The 20,234-nt window shown below is 37.7% G+C and overlaps 1 protein-coding gene across 1 annotated transcript in view; it reads left to right on the forward strand.

Annotated features, from left to right (window-relative positions):
* The first annotated feature begins 524 nt into the window (after window positions 1–524).
* Window positions 525–20,234, forward strand: part of rgs7a (regulator of G protein signaling 7a) — a 62,867-nt gene continuing 43,157 nt past the window's right edge. The window contains exon 1 of the mRNA XM_017431419.3: window positions 525–758. Within this exon, the coding sequence (XP_017286908.1) occupies window positions 681–758 (78 nt within the window). The 5' untranslated portion in view covers window positions 525–680. The remainder of the gene's footprint in view (window positions 759–20,234) is intronic.

Here is a 20,234-nt window from a genome sequence, read left to right on the forward strand (position 1 = left end):
CGGCACACGATGTCTGTACATTTGCAAAGTCTTGCACATTTTTGACAATGGCTGCTCCACTCAGATGGATGTATCCAAGCTGCATTGGAGAGTATCCTGCCTCCTCCGCGGACAGTGTGTTGTTTTACTGCGATTACTGCTGCCAGGCTCTTCGCCTCACCTTATCTTTCTATTTCAGTAATAGGATGCACCCATAGTAGGTGCCATGTAGTGCGTGAGGAATCCTCCAGTGTCAACAAACAGTAAAATGTGCCTGTTTCAGATGCACCGTGAACCCATCTTAGAGAGGCTAATAAATGATAACTATTGATTGTTGTTTTTTTTTTTTTTTTTCAAGTTGAACTTTTGCCCCATTTGTACATAACCTCTGCCATTAAGGTTACCGTAGTCATGGTTTAAAATCTGCCACCTTTCCTGAACAGTGTCCTTATCCAGACCTTGTAAAATGTGAACATATGTTGTCAAACTGGAACGTCTGCACGTGTGAAAATGCCAAATATGTAGAAATGCCATCCAGGCCGCCACATATTGACAGTAATTCTTCTATTGGCAAAAGGTAAGGACGTGTCCGGCTCAGGCTGCATTGTTCTTCTTTTTCATAGGGGCCAAAATCTCCTCTCTTGTTCCGCAACAGGAGCGCCTGACATTTCCCCCCCGGTGGCAGATATACTCACTGGATCATGGCACAGACCAACAGCAGCGGGCAGGGGACCAACGGGGTGGCCGATGAGTCCCCCAACATGATAGTGTACAGAAAGGTAAGGCTGCTGCTATTTTTAGTCCGTGTGAGGGAGTGTGAGTGTGCATGACTCTCCCGCGTCAGGTTTACCTGGCAGTGAGATGGAAATTGCTCATAGTAATGGAAAGACTGACATTAGTGAAACCAAGGAAGTCAAAAGGGACTGAAAACATTGCTCATCACACTGCTAGTGGTGTCTTTTCTTACTGTTAAATCTCTGACTACATTAGATAATTAAGAGAAGGAGAGCGAGTGAAATGACCCACTGCTGAGGCACCTTAATCCGACACTGGTCCAACATTAAACAGATTAATGAGATAATAATCTGCATGGATGATAACATTTATTTACTTTGAAGTTTGAGGACCAGCTATAGAGACTTCATTAAGAATAAAGGCTTAACGTTCCTTGAAGGAATGCATATCACCCACCACCTTCCATGCCAGTTTTAGCTTATATTGATAAATGAAAGAATTTTAGCCATTTTAGTCAAAAAATAATATTATGCACAATCTCAAATCCAATTTTAGCTCAATATCTGTAAAACTGACTGAGTTATAGTCATTTTTATGTTGATTAGCTAAGGCAGCCATCTTGAATTGGATCGACTTCAAACGTTAGTGAGTTATAGATGTACATCCACTGATTACGTCCTGAAAAATCCATCCAGTGGTTCATGAAATGTTTTGCTAACAAAAGAACAGGGTTGACTCCATCAGGTAATTCTCAAGATTTAAAGAACAATCCTGCATAATGAGTAGTACTTGGAGTATGTGTTGTGAATGACTCTGAGCTACAATCACAGCAAATCTGAGCTCAGTACTTGTAAAATTGACTGCATTATAGCCGTTTTTGTGCTCTTTAATGTCAGTTGGCTGTGGTGGTCATCTTAAATTGGGTTGGCTTTAAAAGTCAATCAGTTGTAGATGCACATCCAATGATTATTTTCTGAAAGTTTCATTAAAATCTGTCCAGTGGTTCATAAGATTTTTAATAACAGACACAGGATCACACACACATGCAAGAATATTATCATCTGCCTTCACTCCTTGTGTACCTTTACATAGCTCCAATCTTTTCTTCCCTTAAGACAATAAAAGGCAAAGCTAGATTTAAGATTAACCCACATATAAGCCATTTAGTAAATTGCTTTTCTTTCCACCAGGAGAGGACTCCTGGTGGCACAGCTATCACTCAACAGTCTGAGTTTTTCTGATCTCTTAAAATAAACATGTTGTTTTCCTTCAAACAAAGTGCCACTAGCTCCTAGCACTTAAGGGGGGCAATAATTTACCCCTCATACGTGCAGGGTGACGCAAGCAATGACTAAAAATCTTATTTCATCTCTGTTATCCCTTCCACAAATGTTTCTCCTCTGTCTGCAGCAGCGTCTGCACACCAGGAAGCAGATCTGCTTAGTAAGATATTAGAGTCTGATGCTCTGTTGTGGCACTCGCAGTGTGTTAAGCAATATTAATGGCAGCACGGGAAGAGACTTGCTGGTTGTGTTGTAGAGCAGGAGGGAGGGTTTGCTATTTTAGAGGTCACAATATTTCCATCTTTAAAAAACCCCCCGACTAGACAGCTCATGAAATGGGCCACATAGCAGGATAATGGAGGCTGACTAGTTTTGTCATTTTAATTGTAATTATGGAGACTGTGGAGTAGTTATGTCATTAAATTAGATCATTTTTTACAGCACACAATGCCAAGACATACATAGTCATGGGAAACCATTGGCATCCCGTGTAGAGGCATTAAGTCTTGATATGTGGTTCAGTATTCTAGTTGCATATACTTGTCTCTGCTGTTTTGCTTTTTATTGGTCTTTAAGTCCTGCATTTTTGATCACATCATAAATTAGTAGTTCCCAAAGTTGGGGTTACTCTGGGTCTCAAAACATCAAGTTTGAGTTCTTTAGATGATTTCCCAAAACCCAAAATAAATTTGAAAATACTTGCTAATACATTTATTTTTGCCATAATTATTATGAGAATTACAATGTGTTGTTATCATTCAATAAAAATTGTACAATGTTGTTTTTTTTTCTCTTTATAAGCCATGTTTGCATACTTTAACCAAAAACAATTGGGCTCATAAGCTTCAGTTATTTTGTGGGTCAGACACCGAAAAGCAAATCGTCTCCGCTTAGTTCAGCTTTTACTTTAACAACAAAGGCTGTGAGGAGTTGCAAATATTTTCTTTTTTACAAATACAGGCCTGCAGAAGATCCGATCTTAATAACCTCCCTTTTTGAATAATAAACTTTAATTTCTGTTTACCTTTTAGCCCTTGTGAACAAAAACTACATCACAAATATGCCATGGCTGCAACAGCAAACACAAATCTGTCAAAACAATGAATTTAACTGAATAAATTCTATCAAATGATCAAAACAGTGCATTTCTTTGAGCTTCACTGTTTGCTTCAGGCAACTTAATGAAGACAACTCTACAAAATTACCACAATTAAATCAAATGTTCTTTATAAACTAATGTAATAACTGTGACAAGTTTAGTAGCAGCTGAACTTAGCTGATACATTTTGATTATTTTGTTTTTTAGATCTAAATGAAAATAACAAGCATAGATGAATATGTTTTTGTTACATTGCAGCTTGGACCTTCACCACAGACTGATAAAACATGGAGTCAGCACGTAGACATTTATGACACCGAACCAGGCTTAACTCAAATTACAATAGGAAGAGCAACGTCTGCAGATACGAGGATGCCGCCAAGATGAGCAAGAGCTCCAAAGATTTTTCTCATACAGATAGCTTGGCAGAGGTGATGCATCCCACACTGACTGGACCTCACCAAGATGAGGTGAATTCTCAAGTGGAGAGCTCGCTTCTTTGCACTTCTTTTGCTGCTCAAACCTCTTGCACATCAATCCTGTAAATACACATGTACTTAGTATCTAACAATGTGTGAGTACTGAATAGTAGTGGAAGTGTTATGTAATATGAGCAGAGGGATTTTTATGGTTGAGGACAGCAGATCGTGGTTTGATAGTCTTTCCACAGGGAGCGGAACTACATTCTTTCACTCCCTCAATCTTTCGTTCTCTCTCTGCTCCATCTGTTTCTCCATTGCTGTCATTAATATCTAATGGAAATAAATGGGTGAGCTTAGGTGTTGACCTGCTTGCAGTGAAGGAGAGTATAAAGATGTCTGTTTTTCTCGAGGACTAGGTCTTGCCTGATTGCATGTAAAGGTGTGCTAAAAATGTAATCGTGCAAAAATGCACATGGCATTTTAAAAGTGACACATGCAGACACGTACAAACACACACAGATGGCTGCGAGATGAACTGATATAAAGGCACACAGCGTACTGCTGGTCCGTAAAATCTTATCATCCAATCAGAAATCCTACAATTAAACCAAGAAGGTTTTCGGTGGTTGGAATTATCAGCTACATTTGCACATTTGTACGCCACTTTTTTTGTTTCACACATTAATAACAGTAATGCTGTGATGTGTGTGGGAACATGTGTGTGTTAGTGCCGTATGTAGGGCAAATGTTGCTAAGAGAGAGAGTTCTGAATTTTTTATGCAAGCCTAAAACAGCTCTGCTTCGCAGCCACTCAGCATGAAGAAGGAACATCTCTTTTCACCAGCTCACACTTTTTGTGTGTGTGTGTGTGTGTGCCTGGGACTGCATTTTGTGTCTCTGTTTGTGAGTGTGCGTAAGCATGTGTGCGCACTTGTAATCAAGCGGCTGTGACATCTTGAAATGATCAGATTCGTTTTGCAGTATAAACGGCTGGTGTTTTGACTGCTCAGCTGTTCTTATTTTTACGTTTTAAAGGAGACAATTTGAAGGCGTTCTTGCTGGAGAACTTTTTATCATTTCTTCTCATATCTTGCAAAACAGATAAAGTTTCCTTTAGTGAAGCAAAACAAACACAATGTTGATATGGTCAGAAATGCACTCATTTATCAAACTCTTTTAGCTTTACATCACAGAGAAAAGGAGAGATGTTACTTGACTTTCTGTACGAGTCAATTTTAATGCTTTTGAAAACATTTAATTTGAAAACCTTAGGCAATATTAAACTATTACATGATCGAGATTGTCATATTTTTTGCAGTGAATCAGAGCCTGATTATTCTTTGTGGTGTGTTATCTGACAGCTGAGACATCAGCCGATTCTTATTTACATTTGAGCTGCCGAAGGGTATCCAGTAATTGGTCTTCCAGCTGCCAGTTTGGATTCTGTATCTGTGTAGAGCCATTATTCCCGTACTCTATTGTTTTTTCTCTATTTTCTTCCATTGACAACATTCAGCATTGTTTTATTTTAAAAAAAAAAGAGTCAATACAACGAAGTATAGATTATAGTTTGTGGTGTAAACAAAAATGATTACGGTTAATATTAAGGAAAGATATTTGCATATTTTTATAAATATGAATATAACACCGAAACAGTTTATTACTCATCAGTTCTTACTTTTTCCAAACATTTCCCCTTTCTAAATCAGTCTAGACAGAAGTTACCTGAGTATTTTCAGATTTATGATAACAGAAGAAACAACCTTGCAAGCTGAATGTAATTACTGTGACTTACAATAATTGATAGAAAATTAACTAGTCCCTGAGGAAACTGTGTCTCATGAAATTGATTTCAAGTCGCATGAACAAATCCTACATGACATGTCATGCTTGTAACGCTGGTACTCTGTGTGGATTATTTCCCATCATTTTCCCTCATGGATGTAGCAAACATTAAAGAATCCATGAGTGCATTTGTGTTTTTAGACCACTTACAGCTCTAAACAGCCTTTACATGGAACATATAACAAAATGGTATGTTTCAAAAATGTACTTTTGTTCTCGGAGTTTAAAGAAAAAAAAAACTGTCCTTCGCACTTTTAACCCTCCTGAAGCCCTCGTAACTGAAGAGAGGATGAGAAGCTGAAGGCCACGGGAGGGTTAAGAGAAGGAGTTGATGCTGAAAATTAAAATTTGGATCATTTTAGAGAGACTTAAAAAAACAAAAGATGGCACTCTCCTTGGCATCACTACACTGCAGTTGTTTTGTAATGTCAGATGATGCGAATCTATTATTACTCTTCAGTGACCTTCGCATTTATTTTTTTTCACTGTTGCCATAAAAATACACAAACTTGTTGCTTTATAGTTTAAATTAGCAACTGACGTACGTGATGCTTTAATACCATACATTATTATAGATAATTAAAAAAGACAGAATCTAATTTGTTACATGATTATTACTTTGCTGCTAAACAACTAGTTGTGTTACACTTGCCAAAGGCCTTAAATAACCAATCATCTAGCTGAATGCCTTAAAGCATTTTTAGTTTAGACTAGTACAGATTTAGCAAAGATCCTCTCGTTGGAGGACATTTTTTCAGTAATCTGCACCTGTTAAACAACACCATATCAGCCTGTCCTTTTATCAATACAATTTTCCAACCATCCTACGGTGTTCGTGAGTCATAAAGCAGAAAGAACTGAATACATTTTCAGCTTTTGCTCAGTTGAGAGCCAGATTGAAGGGTTCTCGTTCTGCTCATCTCCCTCGCTGTGCAATCAGAAGATCACTAAGAGAGAAAAGAGGGGGCTTGAGGTGGGATGATCCATAATTGCCAGATGAGAGAGAAATCTTTGTGTGTGAAGTACGGCTCTTTGTATGTCAGCTTGCAAGCCTGGCGATTTTGTTTCCTGCGTGCGTAAACACGCATGTTTGTTTTTTTCGCATGCCGTTGAGGAAAGAAAAAAAAAAGGCAGACATTACTGGACAGAAAATCATTGTTCATGACTTTAAGCATTTCAAACTAAACCACTTTTTCCTGTGTCTAGTATAGCAAATATGTCTGTCATCAGTTTGCTGTGGGTAAACTCTGCTGTTCAGTTGTGCCTCTGGAGGATATTATAATTCACCAAGGAAAATTTAGATGTTTTACAGTAAATGAATTATTCATACCCTTATCCTCCTTTGACAGAAACATCTAGAAATATCTACATTTTAGCATTTAATGAAAATTCTTTATTATTTTTATCCCAAAGCACTGAATAAATGATCCAGAGATTGTTCATTAATTACTTTTTTTAAACAAAAAAAAATTGAAGTGTTTTCTGTGAAGCATGAAGGAAAAAAAAATCTGCATTTATTAAGAGCTGCAATAAAAAAACAATTTGTTACATCAGAGTTTAATAAAACTAATAGAAATCACTAGTCTTAATTCCCACTGAGAAGCAGAACCTTTGGTTTTTAAAAACCTCTTTTGCAGGACTGTTTGGAGTCAAGGAAGCGAGCAAACAGGGTAACTGAAGGTGATTTACAATACAATAACATATGTATGAAGAATAGATAGCATAAATATTTACGTTATAAAGATAAAAGAGGTATGTTAAATAACGAAAGTGAAAAGGAGAACAGGCTTTAGAGCTAAAATAAACCCTCGTCACAAAATACTTTATCTCAGCATTTATTTGTACTTTTCTACACTCAAGAGTGACAGCTTTCGTTTTTTCTTTGTTTTTCATTTCAGTCTTATTTGTGTTAGCTTAACGGAGCTCTGGGAGTCCACACGGCTGTAATGATTTGATGAGAATCCTTGATAGATCTGGACGTCACTTGCAGAGCTGTCGCGGCAGGTCTTTTGGACTAATAATTACTGATTACCTGCTTGCGACGTATTATTCAAGCCCACTAATGTCCGCTCCTGAGAGGTTTGACCCAGTTTCTATTTTGGAGGAGGGTGGCTGGGGGGGTGGAGGGGGTCATACTGTAGTAACTCATGATCCTCAGTGTCAAACGATGCACTGAAATCTAATTAGGACTGTTAGACTCCTGTATCATAATTCTGCCAAATGGCCTTTAAAAACTTTATGAGAGGAGTTTTAGCTCTAAGGTGTGAGTGGAAACCTGTCTGAGCTCCATTATGGGTATAAGCTATCTGGGAGAAATTGTTGATATGAGTGGGAACTTTTAACACATGGAAGAAAGATATAGGATCAGCCTGCAGTTACTTTATATTAAACATCAAGGTTTGCACAGAGCCTAAAAGGTGCACTTAGTAAATATGTTGCGAAAATGCCTGAAATGTAATAGATCCACTGCCAACGAATAAAAACAAATACTTCTCATATTTAAAGAGCTGCAGAAAGTTCAGGATGTTGCATTTTAATTGCTGCGAATCAGACATTATTTTTGCAGAAGGTGTTGGGTTCACACTGTAGGCTTTACTGATTAACTGCAGTTAATCTTTTTTCTCTTCAAACTTTAGAAAAAAAAAAATTTCATCTCTCATAACTTTTTCTACAAACATAGTTCTAGGAACAGTGCAAGAGGGGGATTACAAAAAACTATTTTAAACAACGATAAAAAATATATAGAATACATTTTTGGTCTCACAAAGGAACAGGAAGACAAATAAATGGTGATAGAGGCGAGTTATAACTGTAATTTCATATCTTGTGACATCTGGATGCTTTTTTCATTCCTCATTTAGCAGAATAAGCGTTTAAAAAGCTTGTTTTGGTTGAAGTGATAAATGATCCTGGCTGCGAATCAGAGCTATTAAAGTGACAATCTGCAACCATTAGCTGTGAATTATTTTTGTACTGTATGCCACTGCAACCCTGTTTTCAAAGAAGACGAAACCCCTCTGAAAATAGTAAATAGAAATTGAACTTTTATTGAAGGCAAGAACAACTCAATTGATTAAACAATAAAGTTAGATTTTTTTTGTTTTAATTTGATTTGATTTTGTCAGCAGCACATTTCAAGTTGGGACAAGGGCAACAAAACAGAATCATGTATTTATCCTGAATGATTTAGCCTATTTCATCACAGCAGTGCTAAACTACATTCAGCACATATTACCTGTTTTGTTGGCTGAAGTCCAGACCTTGAAGCTACTGAACACATTTAATGCATAATGTAGTGAAACTACCAACAAACAATTCCATAAACGGTGCCAAGCTTGAACAGGTCAAGGTTTGACTTTAAAAAACTCAGCATTTAGTTTCCTCAAACCCAAAATTTTTATAAAATGATGATATAAATAGGTGAGGCAACACATTTATAAGCACTCTTCGCTCCTATCTCCGTGGCAGAGGTATGGGGTCTCCAGGGGCGACCATTGCTTAGTCATTATGTGGCCATCCCACGCAACCAAAGGTCTTTCAGCGAGCTACCAATGAACTTAAAAAACTGAAGCTGCATTTACAAACTCTCATTTTAATGTTGGAGTTTAGGCTTAAGTATCTTGCTCACGGACCCTTTAAAGTCTCTGCTGCTTCGGTGATCTTAGCCGGCTGTGGTAAAGTGGCTGCCTTCCAGCGGGAAGATTGCCAGTTCAATCCATGGCCTCTTCGAGTGTTTTAGGGGCAAAACACTGAACCTCCTAATTGTCCCTGATATTCTCGTTGGAGTGTGACCGTAGACGAAGAGTTGGAGGGTAATAGTAGGACGCAGCGCTTGAGAAACTTTTGAGAATGAGTAAAAGAAGAACACAATTCAAAGCACTTAAAAAAGCAAGACAACGCTAGGAAGCCCTGGTATGTTGCAAACATTCTTTTGGAAACCCACTTGTCAAATTTCTTGCTGAAAGAAAGATGTTAGAAAGTCATCTGTGTAATATAAAATCTTACTATGAGTCAATTTTAGTTGAGCTTGAAATGAGGCAAATATGTTTTGGCTAGAAGGGCTGAATAATTGCAATATTAAAGGCATTTGCATCTTGTAGGCCATCCGGAGTGGACAGAAGTTATTTTGGTAGATAGAAAAATAAACCACATAGATATCATCAAATAGCTTTAATAGCTTTAAAAAAACAGATACTTGCTTCAAGCTATCCTGACTAAATATGTCTGCTACAGCTGGAGTCTTAAGGCGTGTCTTTCCGGCTTATATAACAGCGTAAGGAAGCTTGTGCATTAAGATAGAGGCTGACTCAGGCGTCGCCTCAGTCTAGTCATTTAATTCAAGTTCAACATTTTGCAAAAGATTACAGAAGAGCCCTGAACCAGATCTGCTGCAGCATGCTTTGCTGTCTTCGGTGTGATGTGCCTAATGCGGATGGAGGTTTTAAGGTTGGAATAAAATTTTAAAAGGGAGGAGCATCGTGCAACCTTTTTCAGTTCATACTGAATTATGTTTATCCATCCGAAACATTAAGCTTGCGTCCTTGCTCTCGCCGTTCCCCCATCTCCTTCGCCCTTCATCGCAACGCACACCATCTGCATCCAAAACCGTGCCCATGCAGTCTCTGCTTCTAACACACTACCCAGTCACTTGTTGTGAAGCTTAGCTCCTTCCCACACACCGTCGACAATGTATAAATTCCCACTTGCCTGCTTCTCTCTATGTCTTAAAGTATTAGGCGTTGAGTCTGTTTGTTTTAGAAACTTGACATTCTGCCTCCCTCACATTTTGCACTTTTATCCCTCTCAAAAATCTGCACTTTGGGTTGCATTATTTGATAAGAGATTGCATACTGGGGAAAGAACTATAGCGTTTTCTGTGATGTGTAGTCGGCAGCAAAATGGCTGTCTTTGTGCATTTTCTTTTTTTGTATTTTTCATGTGAGGGATCACGTATAACAGACTATATCAAAGATGAAATATGGACTATGATACTACTGAATTTCTCCTTGCTGCTTATTTGAAAATGTTATTGATTATCTGCAGTACATTTGTTACAAGAGTTCACAAAAGGATGACTCCTATATACTAAGCAGAGAAACAATGTTATCCAAAAAAAACTAACATTGTTTATAAATGATGTGAACCTTACAACATTGTCACAACTAAAACCACATTTTCATGTCAAATTTTCAAAAGTAAACAAAATCTTGTTGTGTTTATGCACTATCTCACTGTCTGTTGTATAATTTGACAGCTTGAAGTGAAATATTGTCTTTAGTCAACCTATACTTTGCCTCTGTCTGTCACTCTTGCCTTCACACTCTCATTTCAGTCTCTTTTATGCTCCTCCACCCCTTCCCGCTCTCCCCTCCCACTTTCATGCCCTCTTTTGTTCAGTTTCAAGTCTTTGATGTTTCTCAAACGCTCACAAGATCACACTAACTTTCTCTCTTTGTTTCCCGTGCTGCCCCTGACACACACGTGCACTCTAACCCCCTTTTTTCCTGCTCGAAGAGCATCCATCCACCTGTCTTTCTCCGTCTCCTCCTCCCGCAACCCTTCCCTCGCTTTGAAGTCATTGCAGCCCTATGACACTCCGGTCAGCTTTTATCCTCACAGAGAGAAAAAGAGAAGGATGTATTTAGACCCTGCTGGAGCACAGTAATCTGTCCTCCTGTGTGAAGTGATTCACGTGTGACTCACAGCTTTATTGGGAACTCACTCTAAACAAACAGCCATTGGATGTGGCGTTTTCCATCCAAATTGACTGTAACTGTAACTGAGAATGCTGGCCTGATTGTCTCCCTGCAGCTCAGTGACCCTCTCGACAATGAGGTTTGTTCTCCCAGAAGCAATCATGTCTCAGTGATTAGCCTGCCGTCACCGAGTGCCAATGCACAAATCCAACACAGCCGAAATATTAAAAGTCAAAGAACAATTGTTCCAAAGGGTGCATTTTCCACATATTTGAGACATGCATGTTCATTTGCCAAACAGGAATTTTTTTTTTTCTTTATCTGAAATTGGGCACATCTGAGTTAATCAGTCTCACGTTCTCTCTCAGCTTGCAGGTTGTTATGCTGAGCAGCTTCCACCTGCAGCCTACTGAGCTTCACAGTTGCACACTATTAGTTCAGCTTAGCAAGCTCTGCCATGCACAGCTCAGCCTTGTTTATAAAGCTCAGGCTCCATTTTGACTCAATCTGCAGCTGCTTCTTTCTGTTTTGGGTCTTAAATACCTCAAAACAATGTTTAGATTTATGACTCATGAAATGCTTGCATTATTAATTACCTACATTTCCAAAAATACAGTGGATATAAGTGAAAATACAAATTCTGCAAAAAATAAAAAATAAAAAATATATGTCTGTTTTTAGAAGTATGTGGATGCTGTGTAAAATGTAAACATAAACAAGATCAGTTAAATTGGAGAAAAAAAAAAAGTCTGACATTTTCTTGTAGAGATGGAAATGATTTATGATTTTTTTTTTAAAAATGGTGAAAAACAGAAGATCAATGAAAGGAATTTTTAATAAAATATAAAGATCTGTGGGCTTTATTTCTTGTTTCTATGTTTTAGGATTATAGGTCCTATAAAAAGCCTTTTGGATGAGGACAGGTCTAAATTTTTAATATGTATTTTGTTATTTGGGTCATGGCCATTACTGGAAAAAATGATGAGGTTTTCATTACCTTGCTTAAATTTGTGTTTAAAATGAATTAGAAAATGATTAGCTGCTAACTCAATAAATTAAGACAGTAAACACACCTGTTTGCGTGCTGATGGTAGCATTCAGGTCACAGCACAGTTGTGCTTAGCAGCTGCACAGAGTTGCTCGAATGTTTACTTCATATGTTCTTTTGCGACATAACATGGCCAGCAGCCAAAACAAAGCAACTGCTCCATAACATGCATTAGTAGGTCACCATAATTTCATTCCTCCTAGCTCTCAGACTCTGACTCCCGACAGTGTCTCATCTGCTAATTGAGCAATGGCATTCCTCAGGACACTGCTACGTGCAACGGTTGTGCTTTCTCCTGCCCTCCGTTTTGTTTCTGCTATGCTAATAGCTGGTGGCTGTTCTGATCAGATTCCCATGACAACCACGCCAGCAGACTGTCAAATGCGATTATCTCAAAATGCTTCCACCATGGGCCCAGAACTCCCTTAGCTTGCAAAGTGACAGAACATGATTGTTTATGAGCGTTTACGTTTGTTTCTGAATGTAGTTTGAGTTAGCAAACATCTGTACAGTTTAAAGTGTGCTGCTTGGTCTGTGAAAGCCTGAGTTTGCACATCTTTTACCAGCATAGTGCACTTATGGTGAGGATGGACAAAGACATAAAAGCTTCAGCTTGCAGTAACTGATGACATTACCTACAGTACTGCCATTTATACCTCTTTCTGTGGCATACAGGTATACTTACTCTTTGCAGTAAGGACTCAAAGTACTAAAATTTGTGGAGGAAATTTTCATTACTTTTCCTTATGAAAATAAAAGGCCTGATATTCCTTGGAGAAACGCACATCACCCTCCGCCTTTCATGTCATGGTTTTAGACCAAGATCATCTTATGCTGAGAAATGACAAAAACAGATATTTCTGTTAAACCTTGGAAAAAAAAACATCTCTCATCATTTGTTAGCACTTGTAGTATGTGCTGTGAACGACTTTTACAACACCGGATTTTATCTTAATATGTGTAAAATTCATTGAGGTATAGCTATTTTTTGTTTCCACTAAGGTTCATTAGCTGTGGCGGCCACCTTGAGTTGATTAACTGTAGAAGTTAATTAGCTCTAGCTGTACAGCCAACGATTACCTTCTGAGAGTTTTATTGAACTTCGTCCAGTGGTTCATGACACATTCTGCTGATGGTACAGACAAACAAACACACGCACACAGACATGAGCTAAAACATTATTGCTCCGCCTTCACCTCCAGCAGCGAGCGATAATAATATATTGCACGATGTATAAAGGATTTCTGTCGCTCACTAGCACATACAATGCTGTTGTTAGCTCAGACTGAAAATCAGCGACTGTACATCGTTATTAGTGTTTCTCTTCATCCAGTCACACAATGTTTATGTCCTGGACAAAAGACAAACTGTTATCTAACCTTGAACAAATGGAAAAATAACAGTCAGTATGTCAGCAAATCTATATATGATAAAAAAAAAACTAACTGTTCCAAATAATGGATTGGAGTTGTTGGTATTAGCTGTTTTTTGCTTGTGTCATGTATATGAAATAGCTGAGATAAGCGCATGTGGGAGAGCATGCCACTGTGAGGGTGACAAGATTTCCCACTAATGAATCTGTCCAATATGGATGTATAAAGTTACGCAATTTATTTTCTACTCTTCTGATGCATGCAACAAGTCAATCCTCAGTGTCGAACTTTAAAAAGTTGACAGTTCTGTAAATCTTTTAGACCTTCCTGACAGGGCTGATAAAGGTTTAATCGTATTTCTTGTTGACCTTGTAAGACACTCACTAGACTATGCAAATTTCTGTCTGTGGCTTCAGTAATGATCTCTTTGTTCCGAGTCTCTCCACATATTTGTTCTTTTTAAAAACTACTTCAGAGCCCATCATCCATCATCGTCATCGCGCCGTGGTTCAAGTGTCACTTCCGTCAAGCAGTCTGCCCTTATCAGTTTATTGTCTATACTGACTGATGTGTCCTCTGATGTGTGTTTGTCCTGTCGGACACCCAGTCCTTGTCTTGGTTCTGCAGACAGGAGAAGGCAGAAGAATGTCAGCCTGCCAGGATCCAGCTGCTTCTCTCTTATTGGTATTCTGGGCACATAGAGCCATCCTGAGCGTTTGTTGCACGTGCCAAGGAGGAATGTGGGGAAATGAGGGGATGGTGAGAGGAGGAAAAAAGTCCCACTCTCTCTTATATTGTGCAGATCTAAAAATAGACAGCAACCTCTCTTTTTTTTACTATTCCCAGTGCATTTCTGTTTCCAGTTACTCAGCCTTTTCCCTGTTTCTCCTCCTTTGCTCTCCGCTCATCCTTCTTTTTCTTGTCTCTCTGTTTAGTCTACTGAAACATGCATGCTGGTGTCCTGAGATAAGACCCATTTAATGTAATGCCAGACAGAGTGGACACTAACTAATAACACTTGAAGTGTTAGCAATAGGGACACATTAATTGACCAATGATGTATTCCCATGGCCAGTTTTTCTTTTTAATACCCAAAATAAAAGCAGGATTAGCACAGCTTATCATAAAAAAAAATCAAACCGCAGTCCTTCATTTTATTATAAATGCTTGAAATAGTTATAGATTAGTACAAAAACAAACAAGTCATTTTTATGTGATTAAACTGCTTTTTGGAATTGCATTCTTGAACTACTAGATAAGCTATTGAGTTTTTTAAAAACTTTATCAAACTACACCTGTTAGAGTGTTCTTCTTCCATTTTCTACTAATTTATGATGGCATGCTGTTTGAGTGATGAAATCATGGTAGGTGGGCAGGAGGGATATGGGCTTTCAGTGGATGATCGAGCACATGGCTAACCTTGGCTTAGTCACTGCGCCCACTGCCCGCCCACTGATAAGAGAGTATGAGAAGGACGGTGAGAGTGAGAGAATTAGATGGAGACAGAAAGGCCTCGCCCTTTAAACAACGTCCCACCAGCTGCCAGCAACAACAGATGATAGTAGGTTGAGAAACAGGCTGTAAAAGAACAAAGTGAACCATCATTGCAAACAGTGGATTTGATAAAAAGTTCAGTCCTTTGGAATCTTGATATTTCAAAACTGTTGAATAACTTTGATGAAAAGAAATGAAAACAAACAGAAAAACTGTAGCCTGATTATGATTCTTTGAGGCTTCCAGTCATATGCTTGGTTCAAATAAAGAAAAAAAACAACTTTATTTTAAATCGGACATAAAATCCATTAAAGAAATAAGCCAGAGACTAATAATAAAACACTCAATCTTTTTTGTTATGACAGTGTTTTTCCTTCACATGTATCCTGTCAAATAAATAAACATAAACACATTTAGTAATTAAAAGTACAGCATTCCTTGAAGGAATGCATATCTTCGACCACCTGTCATTGCCAACGTTAAGAACTAAGATCACCTTAGAATGAATTATATCAGTTTTGGTCAAACCTTAAAAATAACATTATGCACATAATATGTTAGCACTCAGATTATACATGTTGAGGATGATTCTCATCTACTACCACACAAAACTTTAGCTCAATATCTGTAAATTTGACAGTTGTGGCTGTTTTTGCGTTGGCTAAGGTTGATTAGCTGTGGTGATCCTTTTGACTTTGGTTGACTCCAAAAGGTAATCAGTCTGGATGTATATCTAATGATTACTTTCTGTAGACTTCATAAAATCGGTACATTGGTTAATAAAATATTTTGCAAACAGACAATCAATGTAGTCATCAATAGTTAATGCCAAAGTTTTAGGCGAAGATGTTGTGCAATATGTAGCACTTATGCATGTGCTGCTTCTGTCACCCAAAACTTTGAAAATATGTCAAACTAACTGAGTTAGAACCATTTTTAGGTTTCCTGAGGTCAGCTGTCTGTTGTAGGTTGACTGCAGAAGTTAATCAGTAGATGTGCATCCTGAGCTCAGTGATTAGAGTCCACTTCTCTACTCTGTGCTCTGGAGCTGAGAGACTTAACGGGGAGACAGTGCTGATGAAATATTAAGCTCAGTTTGATTGAAAGTCAGCGTTGGCTAATACCTTTTCACAAATTAACTTTTAAATAGGCTGCTTGGGATACAGTACCATGAACTGAAATTTCCCTGCAGGTTAAAAAAGTATAGTATAGTATAGTATAGTATAGTATAGTATAGTATAGTATAGTATAGTATAGTAAAGATTATCTACATGTAATAATGTAGCATACACTGTTTATGCATTTTAATTTTAATGTAATTTTTTAAATTTGTCCTAAATTCAACGCCAAAACATTTCTAATCATGACTCAGTGTTTCTGTAAAGTCAGTTTTTCTGTGGGAAGTGTCACATCTTTATTAAGACTTGCCTTCTGTTTATGCAACAGTTATGATTAAGCCTCCAGGTGTTTTTAGCAAAACATAGAGTTATCAACAATGTTTGACCTTTTTTTTTCTTTTTTTTTCGGTTAGAAAACTGCTCTGGGCTGTGCAAGGCTGCATTCATATTCCAAAACCATCAAAGTAAGAATTAGCACATTGTTTTGATGTAAATATAAAAAAGGGTTTCAGTAATAGTGAAATGGAAAGTTAATGACTTACTATAAAAAAGACATCATAAAAGCATTTAGTTTGCCCTTTAATGTATAAGGCTGCAGCCCTTAAGGAAGTATATGATCCTCTATAATGTGTTGTGGTTCCGTAAAGCCTGAGATGGCAAAAACTGGCTGGCAAATGTGGAACAGGGAATGCATTAACTTTAGAATGTCAAACGAGGATACATGCTTGTATTTTTTCTTCTAAAGAGACGGGATATCAACTGACTGTCTCTCATCTTTGATTCAGTGGTTGTCTCTTTATCTAGTAGTGGGCTCCCCTTCTGGGAGATAGAGAATCAGGAGAAATACTGAACATTTTTCTAAAGCTTCACACTTGTATGTATGGCCAAAAAAAAACCCTGTGAATTGTAAAAAGCAGTAGAGGTTTATGACAATAGAGTAGTGTGTTTTGCATGGATGTTTCTTCAACTAGTAGCAAAACAACAAACAACTGCTTCATCTGTTTTGTTGTAGTGGAGGGAAGAAACAATGGGGTGATAGTGTGTCATAAAAATTGAATAATAATAATAAAGATTAAATTGACATTATCTTTACAAGAAAAAAATAACGACAGATTGAGACAGACTGTTCTGAGACTAACAAAACTAAAAGTGTCAGCCTGTAAACTCGTTCCTTGGACATTCCTTTCAAACTCGATTGACAACAACAGTCTTCAAAGCAGTTCACTCAAGAGCTTGTCAAAATTATATTTTCCTCTGTCCTGGCCTTTTACCTCATTCTTCAACTGTAAACCTGTTCATTGAGTTTTCAGTGCAAACCCTAGTAATGAATCAGTGGGAGATAATAACCCTGTTTTAACTGTACTCATGAAGATACAAATATGACTGGAAATTCTAGTCTCCACCCAAGTCACCAGAGCAACTGAATTTTTCCACAAGTCCTTTTGAGCATTTGAGATAAACCCGGCTTTTATCACGTGGGGCTGTTTCAGGCACCACCTTCCTTCAACCCACTAAGCAGAGACCTTAAAAGGTGTTGACTTAAATAACTCATAGATATGATCATGCAGGAGGATGTCAATCAAACTAAATAAAGTTGTTTTTTTGTAATCCTACAGCCAGGGATCAAACAATTGACCTTTTGATTTGTAGATAACCTCTTATCTCCCTGAGCCACAAACACCCCCAAGTTCTTTAGCTTCTGTTTTGGCTTTTGTAATTACAAAAAAAATGTTGTTTGATTTAAATGTATGCCTTATTTGCTTTCAACTGTTATAAAACATTTTGTTTTAACCAGTGCCATTAAAGAAAACTTCCCTCCCTGCAACACTGTGACGTTTCATTGATAACATCCTAACAATGTTATTCTAGCAAGACAACTACGACCTTCTAAAGGTGACTTTGGTCCCTGAGGTATTTAGCAACACCTGTTAAATAACCTCTGCGTAACGTATTCTGCACTTTATACAACAGTGTTGCTGCTACATTGCTAACATTGATAACTTGGGGTGTCCTACCCCCCCAAAAAAAACATTTAGTACATAATTTGTGACTATTACTGTGAAGGATGCTGCATGAGCTGTTACTATGATATAAAGTGATGTTGTCACAACATTGCCATAAAATTGTGGCTATCTTGTGACAATACAATGTGCTGTTGACATGTCATTGGGATGTCACCAGGCAAGTTGCCACATCATAGCATGCAATGCATGGATGTTTAGAAAACAGTGCTGTAACAGCTTTCCTGTGTCAGATCTGCATTAAAATGGTTCTTTTGGTTTGCAGGGCAAGTGTTGTCACCTTTAAGAGAAAGGCAAAATCCCAAATTTAATTAGCTTCAAGCTTATTCAATTTACTGACTCATAAATTCTTCACATATTTACCCCTTTATCTGAAATTTGGCTATCAGGTACTGTTAAAAAAATCCCTCTTTTAATGCACACCGAAAGCAAAAATACCCATGCCATTTACCAGGAAACAGTATGACAGGGAATTAAAGATCTACTTGTTTGCCTGCAAACACCACCCTCACTTTCATCCATTAGCAATTCAGCCCAAATCAGATCAGGCCATTACCAGGCTCAAAGTCACACCTCAAACAGCATTTCAAAGCTGAGAAGGCATTATGGTTGACAACATCCATTTGTAATCTTCCAAATAAATCAATGCCTGTCCTGTAGTGTCCGTCGACACTCGCTTATGAAAATTTTGCTGGAGGGCTGTTGTTAAATACAGTGGCCTCCGTTTTTCCTCATCAAAGTCCTCTTTTATGGAAATATTGGACAAAACATTGCCGGCTGGTTCATTGCGTCACATGTTAATAGTATATGCAGTGAGCAGGGAGAGGAGGTTGAAATGATTTCTGTTCTAAAAATTCACAGGTCTCTGCAGTTTGTTTTAAAGATAAAGTTGCGAGTTGCAAATGGCAAGGAATCATTTATGCCCTCAGATTTCTTTATACCGCACATTCAGGATGTGATGTTATTGCACATGACAAATGATGACAAATAAAGAGGACAGAGGGAGCTAATCAGCAGAGAGGGAGAGCATTCTGAAGTGAAAAACAGTGATGTTGAAGTTTTAAAAACAGATGCTTTTCTTTAATTGATTGTGTAGCACTTCTAATGTAGCTACAGTAACTAACTACTCTAAGACCAGTACTAGGTTCGGCTATGGGAGCAGATAATAGTTGCAATTATAATAATGACCACAGACCAGTGAATAACTTTGAACTGCTGGCTTATTAATAAAAACATTTACATACAGTTACACACACATGACACAATTTCAACAACAAAATAGAACAATTCCTTTACATTAGAAATTGTAAACCCCTTTTTAATAAATATTTGACCTGACGTAGGTCCTGAAAGAAAAATGTGTCTCGACCTAGGTTATTGTTCTATTTTAAGTTGCTGTTTATCTGTTTAGAGTACAGTTCTATATTGTATTCTATTTGAGTTAACTCTGTATCATTTCAAAAGTTAAATTCTTTAAGTCTCACTTTGAAACAATTCTTTTCAAGTTTAACTTCACAGAAAGGTTCATAACTCAACAACACTGTAACAGCATTGAATAGAGGAAAAAAAAAACAATAAAAGGTAAGAACAGAAAATGATTCAGCAAAAGACTGAATATCCCTTAAATCAAATTGAATGTCCGTATCCCTTTTTGAGAATCCAGAAAGATTAGTGTTGTGTCTCTTGAGTCCACTGCTATTTTAGCAGCAAAATCAGGTGAATCATACCATTTCTGAGGAACAAAACATCCAGCAGAGGTGTGTAGCTCCTACTGATTCAAGGTTCAAGGCTCTCGGGTTGGTGGCTCGCCATCTCAGTTCTCGTTCCCGACATTCAGCTCGAGTTTTCCCGGTCCAACTTTAAAGGCCTGTTTTCATGACCAATAAAAGGTTTGTTCAGCTAATTTGGTAATAATTAAAAAATACACTCGCCAAAATGGCGGCTGAACATCTTAGTAAAAAAAACCATACTTCACCTGACATTCATTCTCACCATTTCTTTAACATAAAACAACATACATATGCTACATAGCTTTCCATTTTAACAAAAGAAACCACATCATAAATAAAATTACTCACAGAAAGTAAAATATAAATATATTTTTCTCACCAAGTCCAGTTC

This window comes from Kryptolebias marmoratus, linkage group LG22, assembly GCF_001649575.2.
Source record: "Kryptolebias marmoratus isolate JLee-2015 linkage group LG22, ASM164957v2, whole genome shotgun sequence".
NCBI classification, from domain to species: Eukaryota; Metazoa; Chordata; class Actinopteri; order Cyprinodontiformes; family Rivulidae; genus Kryptolebias; species Kryptolebias marmoratus.